Raw genomic sequence first — 23,607 nt, forward strand, 5'->3', positions numbered from 1 at the left:
GTGGAAGCAATGACTAGGTATCAGTGAGAAGGCAACCTAATCTTTAGCCTCCCAAGTAATGAAGATTTTCCTTGTGTTCTTTACTTGGAAAACTGAGGGCTTTCCAGTGAAGGAACATACACAGATCTCAATTAGCCACAATGCTTGACATTGCATCAGTCAGTGATGAAAACAGGAAACTTTGAAGTGTATTTGTGTCTCAGAAATCTGAAGACTGGCTATAAGTTTATTTCTATTGATTGGCAAAGCAAATCTATGTCACATGTTTAGTTGGTAGCAGGTTATTTTCCAGCTGTCAAATAATCTTTTCCTATTGAACAGTCAGAAACAAAAACATTCACTCATAAAGGAATTTATTAATTTGGAATATTAACATCATAAGTATTAATTTGAAAAATATTTTCCATTTCAGGAAAATGGCAAATCTACTGTGCTAACTTCTTACTAATAATTTCAATTTATGCTCACAGTCATTTTTTCTTTTCTACAGAAAATATTTCACAAAGTGTTTAGAAAATATATACAGTATCTCTCTCTTCCCTTCCCACCCTCTCATTTCCCTTCCAAAGGAAAGTTCATTAAAACAACAAAGTGAACAGTATGAAGCTATGAAAAAAAAGTAACACTTGAAGACACAAAAATAAATAAATATGTACAAGGGAGGCTACACTGACAATAGACGAAGGAAATCTTTACATTGCAAGCTATGGTGACAAGAACTGAAAGCATCTGAGACTGACAATTTGCAACTCTACTACATGGTAGTAAAAAAAAAAAAAGGAAAGAAAAAAAAAAGGGCAGCTCTCCATAAAAGGCAATCAAGGCTAATGTGATCTGACTTTCAAAGATTGGATACCAAGGTTGAAGCCATTGTACTCCCTGAGTCCAGTTCTTTCCCCTCCATCACATTTTTGTAATTTTGAGGGTTAGGACTTCAGGACTTTGACTTCAGGACTAAGGGTACAATTAGACTCAGTGTCTTCATTCTGTTTGTATATCTTCATGTTCATTTATTTCCTCCTCTTCTATTTGTTGCAGGAATACTTTCCTGTCACTTGGTGGGTATTATGTGGAATGCAAAACAGAGGTTTGTTTAAAACTGTATCTTAAGTAATGTCAAGTAAACCTACTTTTGGGGTAGAAATGTTCCAGCAATCAACTGCTAACTGAACTCTATTATGAATCTCTATAGAAAGGGAGATTAGCATGGTGAGTAGATCGCTATGGCTAAGGCAGGTTGAGCTGTCTGAATATTTAAGTTTTCAGGAAATTTAATCTCATTTAAGAGAAGCTCTAAGGGACTTTTAACCTTGGTTCCTTGAACTTTTAACTTTAGATATATTTTATATTTAAATAACTATATTTAAGTCATTGGTTTCCATTATAATTCAATATATTTTATTTTATACATTTAAAAATATTAATTCCAAGAAGGGACCCATAGTTTTCACCAGATTATCAAAGAGATCCAGTACAAAAAAAAAAAAGATTGAGAATGCCTGTTCTATAAAAATGGTAAGATTTTTTTTTCCTGGTAGTTAAGAGTTTGCTTTTCAACTTGCTTATTTTGTACTATAATAGCCAGGTAGGATACCTGGCTACCTCTCCTGGGGCAATATTTCAAGTCTTTTTCTGCATAACCAAGCAAAGGAGAATACCAGTAAAAACCCAACATCTCATCACTTGATGACCTCACCAAGCTGGTAAAGAATGGCAACCCCTTCCCAGCTGAAAATCACAAAGAGCCTTTGAGACAAGTGGCTCAGAAGCCATGGTTGTGCCACTCAAATATGTGTTACATTTTAAAGCATGTTTGGATCACTTTGGGCTGCCTTAGGGGAAAGACTAGCCTCGTGCTGTTCTAAGACATAGGGCAAGCCATAGACTTAGATTACCAGAAAGACCTTTAAAGAAATTTCCTGTCTAGGTCTCTCTATACAGGTCGGCTCTGCTCACAGGGCAGCATTTCTCACAGTTGGGGTAGCTGTCTACCTAGAAATGGATGCTTTCCATGCTGTTTCCCAGATGGCATGGAGTGAATATTAAAAGTACAGCCTGTGCTAAAGCAAATTCTGAAAAAGCTTCATTTAACACAGTCATCGCTTTAAGCAAAGTAAAAATGCACTCTGCTATGTAGTGTGTACCTACCAAGCATCCATTCCCTGTCAGCACCCTAAAAAAACAATTAAGGCTCTCCTCAAGTGCTTGAAAATGCCACCCATATGTATGCACTCAGCAGAGTGAAATCATATTGTAATATTCCAAATATGATCTATTAGTTCCAGATTCCCTCACAAACATACTATCTCATGGTGCATCCACAGAACTTATGCACAGACATCCCAACAGCAGACACTGCAGACTCAGGGGATGTGTAACCTCTGAGTGGATAAGCAGCTACTGTGGCTGTCTGCAGGAATACATACTTAAATAGCTGGCTGGGTTCCCAGTGTGTACACTTTAAACTCTTCCACATTTGAGAGTAAGGGAACATAGGGGACGTATAGATAATATCCTCTTCCCCCTGAAAGTAGGGGAAAATCAGTTGGCTTGGAACAGAATGGCATTTTCCATATATAACCATGGTCCAGCTTCTGGGAGGAAGGGGTGTATGGTCATGGCTTTTCTCTCTCTATGTGGCTTTCCTTAAAATGGGGGCAGCTGTGTCAACAGATGGAATCATCTTGCCCTTAGGCATCCCCAATTATAATTTAAAAAGGAGAAAGAAGTGTTTTAATTGAGCTGTTTGGTACCTTCTAGGAGGAATGTACTGGTAAAATGTGAACCCTGACATTTCTTTAACTTGCAGTGCTTACATTATGTTGCCTGATAGTTGTTTATATACTACATGTACAGAACTGTGAAACATATCAGAAATTTAGTGTGTTGTTGATAAGGGTATAGATGTTGGTGAAAAGGTACTCTCACTTAAGAAGCTGAAGTGTAAGATGATTAACTTTGGTATAGTTAAAAGAAACTAATAAATAATCCTTTGTAATCTTTGGATGAGAGAATTAAAATCATATTTTTATCTGCTTGAAATTTCACCTACAAGTCAGGCACATGAAGGAAATATGGAGCCAGCATTGGGGGAGGGCTTATAGGGAATCAGCCACATATGGTGATGAAAATTCATGTTTCTTTCAATGTAGGGGAAGAATATGTAGCAAATGATGATGTCCAAAACAACTCACCATCAATATAAGCTCTTGACTAGGATCAATTTTTGACTGTTGTATTTTTCCTTGTCCTCTGGCTTTTAAAGATTCTTCAGTTCTGATTGTGTGATTCAGCTATAAAAATATATAGTGTTCCCTGTGGCTACTGAGTCATGTTGCTGTCAGACAGCTGAGGTTTAGGGGATGGTGGAAGACTCCAACATGGGGAAAAGGCACAGATGAGTTCCATTGTAAATTTCACAATAGTATTTATAATAATAATAAAAAAACATATCTTTCCAACATATAGTGTTACCTAGGTAATGGCACATTTACATCTGACAGTTGTCTTTGCTTTGCTTGTAGGTCTCTATTTGGAACTGATTTCTATTATTGTAACAAAACCCAATTAAAACTTTGTGCTGTGGCCAAAAGTGTCTGACATGATGATGTTCTTGTAGAAGTTGTCAGAGTGAGCATTGCAGTAACCCCTGACCTTGTCAATGACCTGATGGACAGGGATGATTGATGTCTGTTCTCCATCCAGATGGGTAAGCTTTGATGAGGACTTGTCCACCAAAACACTCTCTGTGGGAAATGAAATGAGAAATCAGGTCACAATCTGGGCAGGTTTTGTCCCTGAGCTGCTGAATATTATTGCTATGCATTATTGATTAAAAGCACATAGGTAGCAGAGCTTTGCAGGCTATGATCCACTTCCTTCACTCAATGGCACTGAGCATTATCCCAAGGTTAAGCAGTGGGCTGCCAAGCATTTCTGAATCAACGTTTTGGGGGGTTTTCTTGTTCAAATTGGGGGCCTAATATTTCCTGATGTGTTAGTTTAATTTCTATAATTTTAGGATAGAGATATATGAATGATATTTTTATAACTGACATCTTTCAGAAAGCCAAGGAAGAAAGAAAATTTGGAAACTGCTTAGGAAAAGTATCTGAGACAGACAAATCAAAGCAAAATTGTGCTTACATAAAATTCTGTCACAAAATATATCAAAAGTGATTGGAACAACTTGGAAAAAGTCTAATACAAATGATTTTTCCAATGAATATTAAGAAATGATATTTTTACTCTCTGAGATTATTGAAATTTAGGGAAAAAAAGCACCTTTCTGAGTTAAAAATGTAGAAACCAAAGTTTTTCTTCTAAGAAGTATCTTTCCATGTAAACATATATAATCCCACATTTGGATAAGGACTAGACCTGTGATATCAATGGTATAAAGAACTCCCTGATAAGAAAATTCAGAAGGAGGTTGACACCTTCTTTGCAATTTATAGTCTAAGAAATTCACCGAGAGCAATGAGAGATTATGTTAGTGTCCCAGCATCACCCAGACAGCATAGGAAACAGACAACACTTGAATCCAAATCTTCTTATTTCAGAGACTGGTTCTCTATCCATTATATCATGCTGCCCCACTCAACAATACTGGGTGTTACATGGTAGTTGCTAGATGACTTCTAATAAATATAGGAAGCCATGAGTTCATAGATTAGGCAAATGGAGTTGGACTACATATTGGTAAAATACTTCCTGGAAAGTGCTTTTAATTGATAATTTGTTTTCTAAGCAGATTCCTAAACTTGGGTCTGAAGACCTTTCGAAAGTATTCCATTCCAAAAAAAAAAAAAAAGTATTCCATTCATTCTAATGCTTTTAGATGTAGTTCATTGTCCTCACGTGGTCCTAAGCCATTAGTACAGTGGCACCAGCATTGACTTTGGAGTTGAGGCAGAAAACTGGGCCCCGGAGTCAGGAGATTTCAGTTCATATCTAAGCTCAGATACTTACTAGCTGAATGATCCTGGGCAATTAATTTAACCTCTGTTTACCTCAGTTTTCTCAATTATAAAATGGGAATAATAACAGCATCTACCACGCAATGTTGTGAGGATTAAGAGATAATATTTGTAAAGCACTTAACGCAGTCCTGGCATATAGATGGCACTATATAAACGATTGTTTCCTTCTCCTCTTCCTGCTTTGGAATATTTGGGTTCAAATACTATCTCTGACAGACTGCCTGGGTGATCTTGGGCAAAAGGAAAGTCATTTAACATCCCTGGGTTTTCTCATCTGTAAAATGGGACCACATGGATTCTGAAGTCACTTCCACTCAAGATCCATAGTCTTATTATCCTATAATCATATTCCTCCAACAAAGATCAAAGTGTAGTCCTACTCTAAAGTCAAGTGACAAAGAGTGCTCTAATAATAAACAACGCCCTTTGTCTAGATGGGGCTTAGATTGTATTGGTCTTGTTCCCATATGCATGTCCGAGCCTGTCTACTGCCTTCAGCCTTACTCTTTTCCACTTTCTGTAGAGAAGGCAGAAGGAGAAGCACACTATGAAGTGATAGAACTCTAAATTCAAGGCATCTTATATTTTCAGCTATGGCCAGTGTACAATATAAGCAACCAGTTGTTAAAGAAAATCATTATCATCATATGTATTACATTCAGAAAATAATACATTCTTTTAGTTCTTATCTTGTTCTGGGGTATACATGATATAAAATATGGATTAAAATAGGAAATGTCGCTATCAACCCACACAAAGGAAATGTGAGCAAAGAACAGAAAGTCATTCAGGAAAAGAAGAATGGGCAGATTGAAGCAGCAGAATCATCATTCCCTGATGCTTGTGGAAAGAAGGCTCAGTGAATCAGGATCACTGACCACATACAAGTTTCTAAGCAAGCCAGCTGAGCCTGGCTTCTCTTAGTTCATCTGTGCACTAGCCAATGGTTTTCTACTAGGAAGGGCATTTCTATATAGAATCTTCCATTAATGTAACCTTTGCTTGATTTAAAATAAAAACACCACCTCCCCACACAAAATTCAGAAGCCTTTAGTCTTATATTTATAATTCCTTAAGGATTCCCCATGTACTAATGTGCTGCAGATTTCAAGTTTTGATTCTACATATTAAAATTTTAACAATTCCTCTTCTACCCACTCACCTGCTTTCAAACCTATGCCCTGATTTATCAGTCTCCTTAGGCAATTTTTGTACAGGAGCAATAATTCGATGTAAACATCATTCCTAATGTTCTGGGTAAATCAAAATAATGGACAATATAGAATTAGAACATAAATGGAAGACTGAAAACCAGTGGCTAGAGGTTTGAACTTTATTGGTCCTATGCTACATTTCTAAGCAGATAAAAATTTTTAAGGAGCAGTCCTAGAAGAGCTATTTCCTCATTTACCACTTCTAAAAATGTACCATGACACACTTTGTAATTCATAAAAGCAGTATGAAAACAAAGTTTCCTACCCCTCCCCCCTATTTTTTAGCCTTCCAGAACATGCTATTTTACTGCTTTGGATGTCATTGACATGGATGTGAGCGCATGGTACATTTCTTAGAAGAACAGATTTGCAGACACCCCATGCAGAAGATAGCCAGAGCACATATTTGCTTGCTTCAGAAATCCCAGCCCTCCATCTGAGAGCATCATTGTGCAAAGTGAGCTGTACTATGCAGGACAAGCAGTTTTTTTTTTTTTCTGAGGCAGCTGGAAATCTTTTGGCTAAATCCATGCAAATATTCATTCCCCCATTACCTTACTGAGATTTCATGCATTCAATAAAAGGAATGAATATTTTTACCTGAATGATCCACCTTTGTTGAAGGAATGCTCTTAGAAGACATTATCTATGCCATAAACATATGAATGTCTAGGTCAATTCCAGGGAATAACAACTAAGTCTACAGCCATGATATGCATTAAGTGCACTGTTAAAACCCAAATACACACAGACACACAGACACACACACACACGCAGACCCCCATTTCCAAAATGACTTTGTCCCAAACATTTATAAGTCTCCTTGAATTCATAACACATTTTCCCATCAAAATAATTTTTAAAATGGTGACTAAATTCTCCTGTTGGTGCATAAAAGCCTATTTAGAATACAATACAGAAGAAATATTAATAGTAATTTACAAACAATATTTCTGAGAGTGATGGCCCATGCAGGGGATGAAGAGAAGCAAAAGTGTGTCCTCCCCCTTTATTTTGGGCCTATGCATAATTTAGAGACATATCTTTGATACTTCTCTTTTTGAAACCTTTCCCACCCTCCTTTATTCACTTCCTCCTTAGGCCCTCAGAGCTCTGATAATATACTCATCATTGTCTACTGTAGTGCCCCGCTTCCGCCTGCTTTACCCCTTGTTCCAAAACTGTCTAACCTTTCTTTCCACTGAATCGAGATTAATATTTCCTCAATTATGGATAGCCTTAGCTAGATATTAAGAGGAAGGCAGAATGAATGAACTATTTTAAACTAGCATCTGAAAGACTGATGACCATTTCACTATCCCAGAAGTATTTCTATTTTTAAGAGGATGCATGGTAACCCAAACGAATCTAAAATCTGGTAGCATTTCAGGCAATGTAAAGTAGCCCAGTGGAAAAAAAAATTCAGGCTCTTGGTAGCAGAGATTATCTTTTTTCAAAGAGGAGATAAAGGCAGGGAACTTTTCGTGATGATATTAGTGGCTGTCTTGCTCCATTCTGAAAAATAAAAAGATGCTCTTTCTCTATTGTTCTGCTTCAATTACCATTTCTGAACCCACAGAGGCAATAAAACCTCAAATTTTTCAAAAAAGCTTTCATGACAGCTCCAGCAGGGGCCCTGATAGTAGGAAGAATGGCTCCCTATTCCATCACAGGGATAGATTTTTATATGGATTGTTTGTGCTTTCTACATCAGGAACTGACTAAATGTACATAAGACACTCCAAACAATTCCTTCCCCAAAATGTGACATAATGGCATATAAACATAGACACCTGACATCTAAGTGCCAAAGATTCCAGTACCACAGCTATCATGCCCTTATTTTCCTGTGCTCTAATATTAAACCATTAAACAAATGGAGTAGCTTTTCATCGTACTCTTAGAAGACTTTTCCACTCAGAAAGTCTTACTGTTCTTATCTAAATGGTTGCTCACCAAATTCCTACTCGGTCATTTAAAAGGACAATGTTATTTCCCTTTGGAAACATGTTGCCAAAGACATTTAATGGAATATAAGGTTTTTCCCCTATTTTTCTTACATTTCACAAGCCATCAGAGTTTTCCAGAGATCATAGGACTTTTCCTTAATGTTTTCATTAACACTAATATTACAAACTTAATGTCAGACACACACCATGAGAAACGTGAGATAAGCAGAGAATAAATGGTCATGATAGTCAAGATGACACCTTCTCTGTGTTTTCCCATGTTCCAAAATTGTCTAATATTTCTTTCCACTGAATCAAGATTCATATTTCCTCAATTATAGATGGCCTCAGCCAGACATTAAGAGGGAGGTAGGATGAATGAACTATTTTAGTAACCTTTGTGCTAGAAGGTACAACTGCGAAGAACTGTTCCACTTTGGGAGATAAGAGCTAGTAAGGTCAATTAAGTGTGGACAATACTTGTTCCTTCTGATATTTTTTAGTCACAGAATAAACCTGTTTTCCCAACTCATTAGAGAGATAGTATGATAATAATGGAAATAGTGCTCAACTTAACATCAGGAGGACCTGAATTTGAATCCCACCTCAGACACTTAACTGTGTGACCTTGGGTAAGTCACTTAATTATTTGGAGCCTTAGATAACGAAACCTCTCATACTCTTTAAAGTACTATGAAAGTGTCAGCTTTTCTGATTATCATCACCAAGAGGATTTCTGAGATGTTATCAAAATGACTTACCAGGATGACTGTTTCTTTTGAAGTATGTAGTGGAATTGGATTTCGATTTGGATGTAAGGTAGGTCGAGTTGGAGCCAATGGAGCTTGATGACAATGACTTCCCCAGATTATCTGAACTTTTCTTGATGATATTAGTGGCTGTCTTGCTCCAGTCTGAAAAAAATAGAAAGTTGCTCTTTTTCTGTTGTTCTACTTCAATTACATGGAGTGTTTCTCATTCACCGGGCATTGTTGTCAGATTTTTACATACTATATTTTTATGATAACTCATCACAAGCATCTCTCTGGATGGCCTCCTGTTATCTGGTATGTAATTTTTTTTTTTGCTTTCTTTATTTTTCTTGTTTTTTTTTTAATATGTTTTCTTTTGCAACATGACTGATATGGAAATATGCCTTGCATAACTTCAGATGCATTGTTGATATTATATGGCTTGCCTTCCCAAGGGGTGGGGGAAGGAGAGAAATTGAAACACAAAATTTTAAAAAACTGAATGTTATTTTTTTTTACATTTAATTAGGAAATGTTTAAATAAATTTAAAAAAACTTCTTTTAAAAAGAACATGAAGTTTCCTTTTTCATGTGCTTCCCTGTCAGGTGCCCACATATGCCCACTTTCCCCAACAGATAATGACTGCATTGGTGAGAGAGTGTGATGCAGATATATGTGTAAATTGTGATATATTTTATTATTCACAGTTTTGGCTTAATACGAGTATCTGTGATTTGGTGGGGGAGGCCTATTGCCAAGTAAATGGTTATGCTTAAGAGTTAAAAGTGTCATTATTATAAATGGCTATTTTGTGTAAATAGAAATGCATCATTGGGGGCTCACAAGAAGATACAAGAGAGAACACACACTATAATTTATTTTACCTGAGTTGTCTGCTAAACGAAATCTTGCACAGCACAGATGTCTTCTCCATTGTTTCTGAACATTCTCTTTCATAGCACAGTGGAACACAAATATAAATAACCCTGAGAGAACAACAAAAATTATTATTTAAACAACCCTTTGACCATAATTTCTACAGAGGAAAACATTATTTCCAATCTGAATTTCTAAGGAACATAATGCCCAGAGCTAGGTTGTAAGGATAGGATTTTTAGGACAAAATTGAACAATTGGGATAGGATGGAGCTAAAACGGTTACAATCAATTTGACCAAAATATTCTTATTCTCTTTTCAAGTAACCAGAGCCACTATTCTGAATGTCATGGCCTGAAAAAAAAGGGGTTAGTACATTCTAGGGGATGGAAACTGGTATATTAGAAAAAGTGCTAGTCTTTGCATCAGAGAGCTTGGATTTAGGTTTTAAATCTGTCATTCAAGCTAATGTCCTGCAACGAGCCATCTAATCTCCCAGACATTAAGCTTTTTCATTGATAAAACTGGAAAAATTCTTTTTGCCCTGATTACTTCACAGAGATGTTGATGCAATTATAAAATCTTAGAATGGGATCAATCTAAGAGACCAATTTGTCTCATCTGTGGCCGAACAAGACTCCCTTCTACAGTGTATCCAACAACTAGTTTTCCAGCCTTGCTTGCAGATCACTAGGGAAGAGGAACCCACTGCTTTCTGAGGCAACCCATTCCATTTGGTTTCGTTTCAATATAATCGGTTTCCTTTATAATCCTATGTATTTTATTTTATGCATTTAAAAACATTGTTCTGAGAACTTCGTATGTATCATCAGGTTGCTGAAGGAGTCCATGACCAAAACAAAATAAAATAAGATAAAAAGCTGAATAACTCCTAGTCTAGAGAAACTAGAGCTATCAGCAGGCTTTAGGTCCTAGAAAGAAAGGCAGATTTCTCTACCTCCAGTAATTACTAAAACTATCTAAAACTATGCCTTAAGCTCACCCAATCGGTCAAGGGGAACTGTGCTGGTGGGAGAGGGGATGAAAGACAAAAGATCAATCCAGCCACAAATCTTGTTATTTCAGGGGCCTCTCTGGCAATACCTCCCATCCCCAAATCCCTAAATGTTTGCTTAAGGTCAGAAGATCTTTTAGCAAGAAAACAATCCTTTAATTTTCCAAATAGGCATGAAATGCTCAAAATGAATGTTTTGATTTAAACATCTTTAAGATAAAGTATAATAATTATTGATCAGATTCTCTCCAGATATTAGAGGAGGAGGCATCAAAGAGAGCAGAAAAGTAGAGTATGCCTGTAGTAGGTTGAGAGGTAGTCATCCAGTGGGAGGAAGAGAATACAGAAAGAAGAGGCCAGGAATAAAGAACATCATTTCATAGGGTTTACTCAGAATCAGCCTCGTTTACCTTCAAATAAGAAGGACCCAATAGAAGTTGGGCATTAAAAGGATTTTTATCATAGACCTGAAAAGGCAAAAAGCTTTGCTTCATGTGAAGATTAAACATGCACACGTGCACACACACATACACACCCCAAATGCACACACATGTTGCTACAAAGATCTCTACAAAAACGCTTTATATCAGTTCCCTCTTACTCATAAAGATAAAACTATAGACACACTTAAGCAAATAGTTTCTTGTGAATGGGACATACCATAGGATCACAGATTCTATGACTGAAAGGGACCTTAGAGGCTATCAAATCCAGACTCCTTATTTTTCATATAAAAGAAAGCTGAGGCAGATAGAGGTTGAGTGACTTGCCCAGGGTCACACAGCTAATAAGTATTTGAGGAAGGATTTGAATCCAGATTTTTCTGACTAAAAGTCTAGTGCCTGATGTACTACACCACATTATCTCTCAAGGATCTGAGATCTAAAGTTTGAAATGACCACAACAGGCTATCCAGATATCCTGCCCAATGTTACACATGTAGTCAATGTCAGAGGGAAGGATTTTGAACTCAGGTCCTGAGTTGAAACTCCAGATGCAGTATTCTATCCACTATACTACACAGCTTCTTAACTCAGATTAATGAGTATATTAAGAGTTTATTTCATGGAATTGTTATGAGTGTTAACTATAAATATCCAAAGACATCAAGTATCACTAGATTCCAATCTAGCCCTCCATGTTCAAAGGTTGAAAAGTTGACATTATATAATGTCTTGTGGACATTAGGATAAAACTATGCTCTGGGAGTATTTTGTTTTAGCTGTGTTGGGCTGCTAAGATGTGAAACATATAGCCTTGCTACTGTCAAGCATAGACAAGAAGGCAGTCAAGCAAGGTGAAATAAAGTTGGTTTTATGCCCTCACTTTTATATTCTGCACTGACGTTCTGAATTAAAATTTTGTATCACAAGATTATTCCTTTGCTAATGTTTTTAGGAACCATATTTTCCTGGGCCTATCCTAGCTTCCATCTGAGCTTTAAGAGATATTGATGTTTGAATGAGACTCCAAATCAGGAGAACTCTATCTGTGAGGCCCTGGGGAAAGCTTCCTTATTAAGGAATTGCATTAACAATGCCTGAATTTCCTATCTCTTAGTGATGTTGGGAGGATAAAATGAAATACCAGGCAGGAGAAGCTTGCAACCTTAGGAACGAACCCATTAAAAACATCCAAATTATCATTACATTTGTGTGGATTTTTTTTTTCAGCAGTGGGGTCTGGTTCCATTTGAAATCAGAATTTGCTTCCCAGAACAAGTTATTCTACTGAAAATCTGGAATGACTAACCTTTGTTAAGTGAATTTAAGTTAATTTGGAGATAATCAGTATACCAAAATTCACTTGGGACCAAAACCTCTCTTTTTCTGGACTTCTGCCATGGGAAATGTGGTAGGTAAGCACATCTGGAATCAGGCACATGTGGAAGTATGGAAAGGAATCTTAAACCCCTCAGGAAGAAGTAGCAACAGATGCATACACAAAGCCAAGTAGAACTGAGAGGCTAACACATGGGGATAGAGATCCAAGGCCCATTAAACTCTCCCTTTCACTCCTGCTTGACTATTGTATCAGAAGCAGTTAAAGAACCAGTGAACTTCAGAATTCACCATTCTCTATTTTTAGTTCCAAACTACAGTCTTGAGTTCCTGAGGGGTGCCATTACAGAACAACCACAGTAACAGCAAGGCCCACACTCAAATAGCTGATCTATAAAACTGAACTTCATAGCACTTCCTACTTGTTAATCAAAGTATAAATTTAGAGACCTCAATTTAACAAAGAGAATGAAGTCCCCCCTCCTCCATTATTTTCTTATATTTCCTCTCTGTTGGGTTTTTTTTTTTTAGCTTCTGGAATCATTTTATTCCCCTTTCCTCACTGGACCTTGTTCTCCTCACCTCTGTCTTCTATTCCATGCATATTTTGTGCAGTATAAGAAAATTTCTAATCAAGAAAGAAAAATAGTTCTTAGGAAGTGATTATTATAATAGTTATTTAGAAAATATTTTGAAGTTTGTAAAACATCTTCCTATATAAAATCTCATTTGACCTTATAACAGACTTATGAGGTAGGTAGTTATGATCATTATCTCCATTTTGCTTATGGAACTGAGGCTCAAAGAGCATAATTACAAAGCTAGTAAGTGTCAGGGGCTGGATTTGAAACCAAGACTTCAGAATTCTAAACCCTATGCCCTTTCTACTCCACTCCACTGCCTCTCATTGCCAGCTGCATACCCTGCTCTTTGTATTTCTATAATCATTGTGTGGCTCTACCTTCACATCTTGCTTATGTTTCCTGACTACTTTCATGTCAAAATTTTCTCATCTATGAGAATAATGACCATTAGGAAGTAACTCTACTTTACTCTACTCCAGGAGATCTCTATCCCTTCCTGTTCTTCTAAAAAGAAAGGGTACTACAGTTACTGGAAGTTCTTATCTCTGAACATTATAATCCTAAGGAGGCATCCCCATATCTTAATTTTGTTTATCTAACCACAGGCTGTCTGACCCAAGATTAGGAAATAGTGCGGGAAGGAATGGGGGAAGGATTACATCATAAGCAGATTTTGGGAGAGTTGGTGATAGGGAAAACATGCAGCAGGATACAACTTTTAAGTCTACTCAAGTAGTAAGCCAGCAAGGGGGAAGGCATTTAGCAATAGCAGGGCTATACTTAAATTAAGCAGATTATATAAAGGGATAATCTCTATATAGCTTTTGAAAATTGGGAGAAGATGTAAGACTTAGGAGTCAACATAACAGCTGTCTTCATGTGTTTTAAGGGCTATCATATATATGTGTATATATATCTATATATCTATATGTATGTATGTATAAGATTAGTTTTTTTCTGCTTGTCCCCAAGGGGCAGAACTCACAGTAATGGGTAGAAGGTATAAAGAGGCAAATTTAGGCTTCACATAAAGAAAGACTTTTCAACAATCAGGGCTATCCCAAAGTGGAAATGGAATCCAGAGGCAGTGACAGCAAGTTAGATGCCCTCCTTGGTGGTCTTCAAAAAAAGACTGAATGGTCACTTGTTGACAAGGTTGCAGAGGGGATTACTGTTCAGGAATAGGGTTGGACTAGCTAGTCTGAGAAGGACCTTCCACCTCTGAGATGTCTTAAACGAAGAAAGAGAACTACAAGGAAAGTCATAACTAGTATGGGAAGTAATTTCTCTTATGTCAATAATAAAATACTGTGTTGGCCTTTCCTTTCCCTCCCCTCAACCCTGGACACAACTGAAATGTTTTAAAATTCCCACTAGTTCAAACATCCTAATGGAAATAAGACTCTCTGTCTTTTGGCTAAGTCTTTTTTTTTCCCATTGCATGTTTGTGTTTGATTTTGGTCTTTTTAAAAGTCCTTTACTCATTTACGAAAAACTAACAAAAGACAGTTACTTTAATAACTCAACCAGAATGCTGGTTCTTACAGAGAGAAAGCTAAGGGTTGTATTGGAAAGAGCTCCAAACTCCAAATCAGGACAGGGTTAGAGTTTTGGGACAATCAGTTATTTTCTGTTGGACTTTGGGAAAGCCCTATACTTTTTTGAGTCTTAATTTGAATGTACAGTTTCTTGTGTACTATATGAACTATAAAATGGCACAGAAATGGGAGTTTTTTTCTAATAATAATAATGTAAATCAGTCTCATAATCTGAAAAATAGGGATAATAAAATTTATATGACCTACTTTAAAGGGCTTTGCAAATTATAAAGTTCTACACAACTGTAGATATTATCATTTATTTCTCATTTATTACTATCATCATTATAGAATTAACATAGAAATTGTCTTCTTAGTTTAGTTTGGGCAATAATGTTTTGGCTTGTCTGGGCAGATTGTTTAAAGTAGTCAAATATCTTTATCTTGCTTAATTTAAAAAAGTGCCATTAATGTATCCTCTAAAGAGCAATATGTATATTAAAAAGCTTCAGATACAGAGGAAACAATATTGCCTGCCTTTATTTCCACTGAAAATTGGAGTCAGCACAGTGCAATAGAAGGAAACCTGAATTTGAAGTTAGAGGACTTGGATTAACACCCTACCTCCAGAGTTTATAATCTCTATGACTTTGGGCAAGTCACTTAACTTCTCTGGGACTCCATTTTTTTACCTGTAAAATTAAAGAATTGAACTAGATGACATCTGAGATCTCTTGCAGCTCTAAATTTATGTCCTATGATTATTTCTAAGGAAACTGAAGGAGGTTAAAAAAATGGACTTTTAATTAGCCATCTAAATTCCTAGTTAGTTCAACTGGGCTTTTTTAAAGCAAAGAATCTTGATGGGTTCTGTATGTGATAACTGCATCATTTCTTTCATGGTCTATATGAATTGACAGGATATTTTGGAGAAAGAAGATGTATGTCAGAGATGGTTAAAAGAAATGGAACATATACAAAAAATAAGGAAAGATGACAGGGAGAGTAGGATAAGTGGAGAATGGAGAGTAACAAGAGAAGTTAATGACAAATACAAAACTGTTTCACTTTTCAGATAGCTAGGTCAAGTAAAAATCAGGCAAACAAGAGATCTGAGGGTTCAATACTTGAAGAGAACTGTAATTTCATCTATTCTATCAAAGGTTACTGATTGCATTGTGGCCCCAATAATTCTCACCTGATGATCAACTTTCTCCTTCTCTGTATTTAGCTAGGTTGATGCTTGAAAACTGGTCAATTACTTGCATCCAGCTAGTGGGACATTCGAGAATACAGTTACTTGTCTACATCAAGCAGCTAGGTGGTGTAGCAGATAAAATCCTGCCACTGACACTAACTGTGTGACTCTGCATCTCAAGCCTGTGTAATATCACCTCTCTCAGCCTCACTTTCCTCATTTGTAATATGGGGATAATAAAAGCACCTGCCTCACAGTGTGTTGTGAAGGTCAAGTGAGACAACATGTAAAGTGCTTTGAAAACTTTAAAGCGCTACATTTTCAAAATCAGTATTGAGTAGGACTTCAGTTCAGGGATATCTGGGGTCGTGTAGACAAGGTAGCTGGGTAAGTGGATGAGGTTTTTATGAAACTGATTGAACTGATGTGTTCTGTTGTGTAGGTTCAGACAAAGGATGATTATCTAAATGGCTCTTAAATGGTCATGCAGTAGATTGTGAAATTTCTTGCAGGCTACCAATATACTCTCTGGTACACTGGTATTTCTCTAGAGCCAAAGGATGAATAATTTATTTCCCAGCAATTCACAGGATCAGGGCCAATATGATGTAGTCACAGGTGTTGGGGATGGAAAACTCCTGGTTCATCTTCACCATTATGCCAATTCAAGATTCAGAGTGAAAATGATCAAATCACTGGAATAGCTTAGTTTTCTGAAAACTCACACACTGTTCTTTTTAGAAGATACTTAATATACACTTAACACATTTTCCTGAGTCATTTGTGCAAGTTTTCCTTAGTTTTGAATTTTATCCTGTTACATTAATTAACCTACAAAGTTGAAATATCTCCCAAATTAATCTTACTTTGAGGCTTTTAGAAGATTAAATCCCTCTTCATTAATCATTAATTAAATTTTTGTTTATTGACTGTTTCAGCGTGTTTCAGATTTTAATGGAGAGTGTGAAGACATAAATCTTGAAAAAACAGGATCTCTCTCTCTTTCTCATTCCCAAAGGGCTAAGTATTATGTTCTACAAACACACGTTAATGTCATATAATGCAATACTACTGAATTCAAGTCTTAGACATTATTTTATATCATGCCTCTACCTTTGTAACCTTCTTTTAAAATATAATATTAAATATACTTTGGTAGCATTGTCCTAGAATATATATGCACACACACACATTTCACTAAAATCCTTACTCTGTCACAATGAAGTTACAAAGGGTTCTCAAAGGTTATTTATGCCAGTGAAATGTAAGCTTGGTAAGATCCTAACAAGTTGGGAAAGGGCACAAGTTGGCCCTGTGGTGGACCACATGGCTGCTGTCTGAGGACCAGACAGCTAAGTTGAAGAAGCTCATCAACAGACTAGCCACAGGGTGATGACTAATAGACCATCCAGTAAATCTGTAAGTAGCCATGATTTGTGTAAGTGGAAGAAGAGTTTTAACTCAGCAAATGAGAGGCCCTTGAAATGTTGAATAATTATGGTCCTTGGTACTAAAAGATGTTAATGAAGAGTGACCAATGTGTGTAAAAATTGGCATGAAGCGTCCCAGTGTAGTGGAAAGAGAAATGGATTTGGAGCACAAAGACCTTAGCTCAAAACCCAATTCTGCCATTTATTTCTTAGGTGACCTTGGCCAAGTGGCTTTGACCAGTTCCCTCATGTAGGGATGGATGACATGGTTCTAAGGTCCCTTGAGACTATGTGACATTGGTACTGGAACAGCCTCATCAAAGATGTTTACTGTATAACTTTGAGCTAGTTACTTAACTTCCTTGGGCCTCAGTTTCCTCATCTCTAACATGAGGAAATTTGACTAGATGCCTTCTGAGGTCCCTTCCTGATCTCAATTTACAATCCTATGATCTTGCTAGCTCTGGGTCCTATAACCTAACATATGTGTCTTGTGTGTTATATGAAAATATAAGCCTAGTCTTTTAGATTTGTGAATATACAACTATGTGAAGAATCTGTTACTGTCCCTTATTGTGGTTTCAAGTATGGCTACCTAAAAGGGATTTAGTAAGACTGGGACTAGAAGAAGCCTTCCTTTGCTCTACTGGTCATGGGAAAGGCAGGATACCATCAAAATGCTACTATACTATTAGGGGAAAAGCACTTAGTTGTGATGTAACTTGGTAAATGTCCTTGCACACGCTCCCTCCATGTGGGGCTGGGAGCTCGTTGGTGGGGGAGGGGAGATGCTCCCTCTCTGTCTTTTCTCCCTTTCTTCTCTTTCCACAGCCCTCTCTCCTCACCCTCTCCATGGTCCTGTAAGAGAACTCCCTCTGCAGAGGGCTAGTCCCCACACCCTTCCTCTTCTAGGGGATAGCCCATGACCTCTGTCCCATCTTTGGGGAGGAGCCTCCATTCTTACGTCTCCTGTTTTTAAAAAATCTCCTTGGCAGTAAAGCACTTTGCAATCCTTGGGGAAAAATACTCTCTGTATATATACTCCGTATACAATATACTCTGTAAGCGTTATCTATTTTTACTGTTGAGTAGACAGTATTGAAACTGGATAAATTTCTCTAGAATGCTGGGAGGTGGGGAGAAGAGTGTTAAGCTTTTTCACATGCTTATGGAACCCAGTTTTACTAATGGTATCATATATTTTGGTAAAAAAAATTAATGAATATAAGTCCTAGGCATGATGTTGTTGTCTACTCCTTTTAATTTACTGAACAACCAAGCTCATGTCTGCTGTACTCTTGTATTCAACAGTAATGTTGTGATTCTGTTAGTACACCATTGACATCATTATGCAGGAGGTGGCCAAAGAAACCTCAGCCAACCTCTTCCCAGCAACACAGAACAGTGAATTGACTTTTATTTCTTTAGAATGAATCATGCTTTATTTCCTGATGTATGGTCTAATGTCTTCCAGAAATATTAATTGCAATGTGTATATACCTCAGTAATTTCTTCACAACTTTTCTAAATCATTCGTGCTCTTTTAAAAGCAATTTGTATACATCACTGGGTACTTAATTTATATTCTTTAATACAAGGAAAACATAAGATTACTAGTGGCCAGATTGCTTCCTAGGGTACAATAAAGATGAATCAATGTTTATAAACCAGTATGGCATTTCATAATGTTATACAGGAAGCTCACTTGTCAGTCTTTAGGGGAAAAAATGATTAAAATCACAAATGTGTAAGTTTTCTTATATGGAAATTATAAAGAGACAAGAGCATGGATTACCAGGAGAAGCTAACAAATTATAAAACTGGATTTAGTTTTGCTTTAGTTAATGCTTTTTGTTTGCTTCCAGTTGAAAGGTCTGTACTTCATTAGGGAAATCCTAATATTAGATCTAAATTTTATAATTGCAGTATTTTCTTATTTCTCCCTTTTAGCTAATCATATCATGTGTTTGTATAAATTCACATTACACTATATAGTTTTACTAGGGTACAATGTATACATGAACTGTTACCTTTCTAGAACTCAAATCACCAGAAAGCACAAGCTAATTGATTTGAAATAAATTATGTACTCCAATTTTACAAAAAAAAAATGACACACAAAAAGCTAATCACACAAAAAGTAACTTCCAAGGTATTATACTGGGCTTAGTACAGATAAAGCCCAGTCTTTTCCACCTTCTATATTTATAGTTTTAGACATTTATAGTGATATTCATAATGATGGCCCTGATATATTATAAGATAATGATGTTCATTCTGAACTAAAGAAAAATAACAGTATAATGAGTGTAGTTTTGGTATAAAGTATCTTCTATTGCCTTCTATTTTTTGGAAAATGAATTGGTAACTCATAAATGGTAGATATGGTAACTTAGTTAACCAGAATCTTTAATTTTCAAATCATTCTGGATAAACAAAAATTTATTATACTTACCTAAAAGAATAACATTTTAAAAACACATTGCATAGTTGTTAGACCACAAATACACAACACTATAGAGATACATTGTGAATCTTCTATACTGTTTCTTTAAAAATGTCTGACCTCTATATATGCTCTTTTAAAGAAAGTATCTATTTTTTACAAACAAAAACCTCTCTTAGGAGAGTTATAACATAGAGAATAACCCACCAATATAGATTTTCAATGCTTACTTAAAGAAAGTTTGAGTTAAACAAAACATGAAAGAACCTCTAGCCCAGAGCCCTCACTTTATAGAATAGGAAACTGAGGCCCAGAAAACTGAACTTGTTTTCCTAAGATCATACAACTAATTAATGATGAGGCTAAACTACACTATCTTTCCATGAAATCAAATAAATATTATTTGATAGAATAATATGTTCTGCATTAGTACCTTCTAAAATGAACTTTCCTTTCTAGGATATTTTTAAGAAAGTACTATCAGATATGTATAAATCTGTTCTGAATTTGCACAATTTAAAGTTGGTCTTAAAATGCAGAGATTTATGAAGAACAGAAACTTGATGAGGTTTACAGCATTTTCCCCTACTGACAGGAGAATCATGCTGGGAAAAAGAAAACATCCCAATTCTCATTAATGGAAACAGACCTGAACAGACTGCTCTAGCCATTGAAACTGTCTGAAACTGCCAGGAAATTCTAATAGCAAAAACAAGTTTGAAGGGGCTAGATCAATGTGTCTTTCATGGGTAGGCTATGGAATCTCAACATGTAAAGCTGCAGAATTTATAAAATAAGCAGACATTTTCCTAAGTATTTTTTAGGCATCTTTGTAATGGGATATACAGAAGAGATTAAACAGAGAGGATGTCTAATTTTTGTAGAAACAGATCATGAGGAAATTTTTATATAATCCTAATACATAGTTTCTCTCCTTTGAGGATTATTGGTCTAATAAGTGAATATAATGAGGCGGTAAACAGGCTGAAAACAGAGTAGACTATAAGTAGCAAAACTAACTACAGTGCAGTTACTTTGGGAGAAAAAGAGTCAGGCAAATTCAATGTCAGACTCTGAAGTATCTCCCAAGGTCACTCCAGAGCACAAGCCAGTCCCAACTCAGCAGAATTGTTTTCACCTCATTCAACCTTTTACCTTCATTTCTATTCATAAGATGATGAAATTTTAATGGCAATAAAAGTAATCAATTGCACATAATTATACATTTTAAAGGAATGGGCAATGTGACTAGCTAGCAGTTCATGTTGAACAGATTTTGGGGTTTTTTAAAGGCCTGCAAGAGCAACTTTAGTCAACAGTGTGATATGGATGAGAGAAAAAAAATCCAACTTGACCCTAGGCTTTATTAATAGAAGTATCACATCCAAAACAAGGGAGGTAGCTACATTGTACTATGTATTGAACAGACAACAGATGGAAAATTATGATCGATTTTGGGTGCCATATTTTAAGTGGGTCCTTAGCAAGTAATGATGATGAGAGAAGATGCTCCAGAATTTATTGAAGGCAGAGATGACATACTTTTCAAATTTGCAAATGGTACAAAGCAAGGGGTACAAAGGGGGCAGCTAGGTGAAGCAGTGGATAGAGTGTCAGGCCTGGAGTCAGGAAGGCTCATCTTCCTGAGTTCAAAATCTGGTCTCAGACATTTACTACCTGAGTGATGCTGGGCGAGTCACTTAACCCTGTTTGCCTCAATTCCTCATCTATAAAATGAATTGGCAAATCACTGAAGTATCATTACCAAGAAAACCCCAAATGGGGTCACTGAAGAATCAAATAGGTCCAAACAACTGAATAATAACAACAAAGCAAGGAGATCTAAACAGCAGAGTGGAAGAAAGAACCAGGATCCTGAGAGATCTTTATCTGTTAGAGCACTGAGGATGAACCAATGAGATTACATTTCATAAGGGAAAAAAATGTAGAGCTCTACACACAGGTTTAAAAAAAATCAATATTTTAAGTACAAGATGGGCATCTCATAGAAGGACCAAACATTTTTTCCAAAAAAATTCTGAGGATTTTGGTGGATAGCAAGCTCAGTAAGAGTCACCGCAGTTAAAAGGAGGCCAATACTATAGTCATTGTTTGCATTAAGAAAGGCATGGGTGACCAGAATAAGGAAGTGTTAGTCCTGCTATACTACATCCCACTCAGAGATCATCTGGAATATTGTGTTCAGTTCTGGGCACCCCACTCCACGAAGGACATTGTTAAGACAGAGAATATCCAGAGAAGGGTAGGGAAGATGGTCAACAGCTTCAGGTTCAAGGAGCAGTTGAATGCCCTATCAATGTTTATGATAGAGAAACTGGAGTACTGAGAAGGGACAGGGGAAGAATGAGTCATCCTCAGGTATCTAAAGGGCTATACTATACATATAAAAGGGTTTAAACTCCATTTAGCCCCTAGGTAAAGAACTAAGAACAATGTGTGGAAGTTCTAAAATGGCAGATTTAGTCTTAACACAAGGAAAAACTTCCTAACAATTAGAGTTGAATGGGTTATCTTGGGCAGTAGTATTTTCCCTTACATTTACATCTGTATAGCAAGGTCTCTGTCCATTTGTGTCATTGCTATAGAACAGTACTAGTTCTTATACCTTTTTGTCTCAGGACCCGTTTACACTCTTAAAAATTATTGAAGATCCTAAGAACTTTTGTTAATATAGGTTTTATCTATTGACATTTATCATATTAGAAATTAAAACCTTTTAGTAGTATTATGAAAATACTTTTAACCTCACAGATTTCCTGAGTCATGAGGACTTCTGGGGGTCCTAGGATCACTCTTTGAGAATTGCTGCTGTAGAGAGATCATTTTTTCAGTATGCATTGTACTAGATGGCTTTTGAGATTTCTTCTAAATCTGAAATTCTATGATTCTGAGTCGGGAGGTCAGCCATGATGGGAAACATGAGAGTTTTTCTCCTTCATAAATTTATCAAATTCATCAAGCTCAGTATATAACTCTATGGTCATTGGATACTTTATGATAGGTTGATTCTATAGTTGACAGGGGTTCCCAAATTTGTTTTGTGTCATAGTGCCCTTTGATAGTCTTGTGAAACAAATGGATCCCTTCCACAAAGGAAAATAGAAATGCTCTAATCCATTAATGATTAGAGAAATACAAATTAAAACAACCCTGAGATATCATTTTATACCTACCAGATTGGCTAAAATGATTGAAGGGGGAAGCAACAAATGTTGGAGGGGGTGTAGAAAAATTGGGGCACTAATTCATTGTTGGTGAAATTGTGAACTTATCCAACCATTTTAGAGAGGAATCTGGAATTATGCCCAAAGAGTTATTAAGCTACTTACACCCTTTGACCCAGCAATACCACTACTAGGTCTATTTCCAAAGATGATTAGGGAACAAGGAAAAGAACCTATATGTTCTAAAATGTTTATGGCAGCTTTCTTTGTAGTGGCAAAGAACTGGAAATTGCAGGGATGCCTGTCAATTGGGGAATGGCTGAACAAGTTGTGGTAAATGATTGTGATGAAATACTGCCGTATAAGAAATGATGAGCTTGATGATCTTAAAAAAAACATAGATAGACTTGCACGAAATTATGAAGAACAAAATGAGCAGAACCAAGAGAACATTGTATACAGTAATAGCAATTTTGTTTTAAGAACAATTTGAGTGAATAAATCATTTTGACATTTTAAACCCCCAAATTAACCATAAAGCACATATGAAGAAAGACTCTATCTACATTCATAGAAAAAACTGATAGAGGTATGTATAGAATAACTTTTGTGTGTGTGTGTGTGTGTGTGTGTGTGTGTGTGTGTGTGTGTGTGT

At 36.4% G+C, this 23,607-nt stretch overlaps 1 protein-coding gene across 4 annotated transcripts in view; it reads right to left on the reverse strand.

Moving 5' to 3' along the window:
- Nucleotides 1-336: 336 nt before the first annotated feature.
- Nucleotides 337-23,607, reverse strand: part of ADGRG6 (adhesion G protein-coupled receptor G6) — a 180,329-nt gene continuing 157,058 nt past the window's right edge. For 2 of the 4 annotated variants that reach the window (XM_027850676.1, XM_027850674.1), the window contains 4 exons: nucleotides 9,783-9,884; nucleotides 8,907-9,059; nucleotides 6,797-6,842; nucleotides 3,664-3,746 (listed from right to left, as the gene is read on the reverse strand). In XM_027850676.1, coding sequence (XP_027706477.1) covers nucleotides 6,829-6,842; nucleotides 8,907-9,059; nucleotides 9,783-9,884 — 269 coding nt within the window. In that variant the 3' untranslated portion in view covers nucleotides 3,664-3,746; nucleotides 6,797-6,828. Of the gene's footprint in view, nucleotides 3,747-6,796; nucleotides 6,843-8,906; nucleotides 9,060-9,782; nucleotides 9,885-23,607 lie in introns of all 4 variants that reach the window. The other 2 variants (XM_027850672.1, XM_027850673.1) reach the window with 1 other exon arrangement.

The sequence above is a fragment of the Vombatus ursinus genome, unplaced genomic scaffold (assembly GCF_900497805.2).
Source record: "Vombatus ursinus unplaced genomic scaffold, bare-nosed wombat genome assembly UNPS02009132.1, whole genome shotgun sequence".
Taxonomy (NCBI): domain Eukaryota; kingdom Metazoa; phylum Chordata; class Mammalia; order Diprotodontia; family Vombatidae; genus Vombatus; species Vombatus ursinus.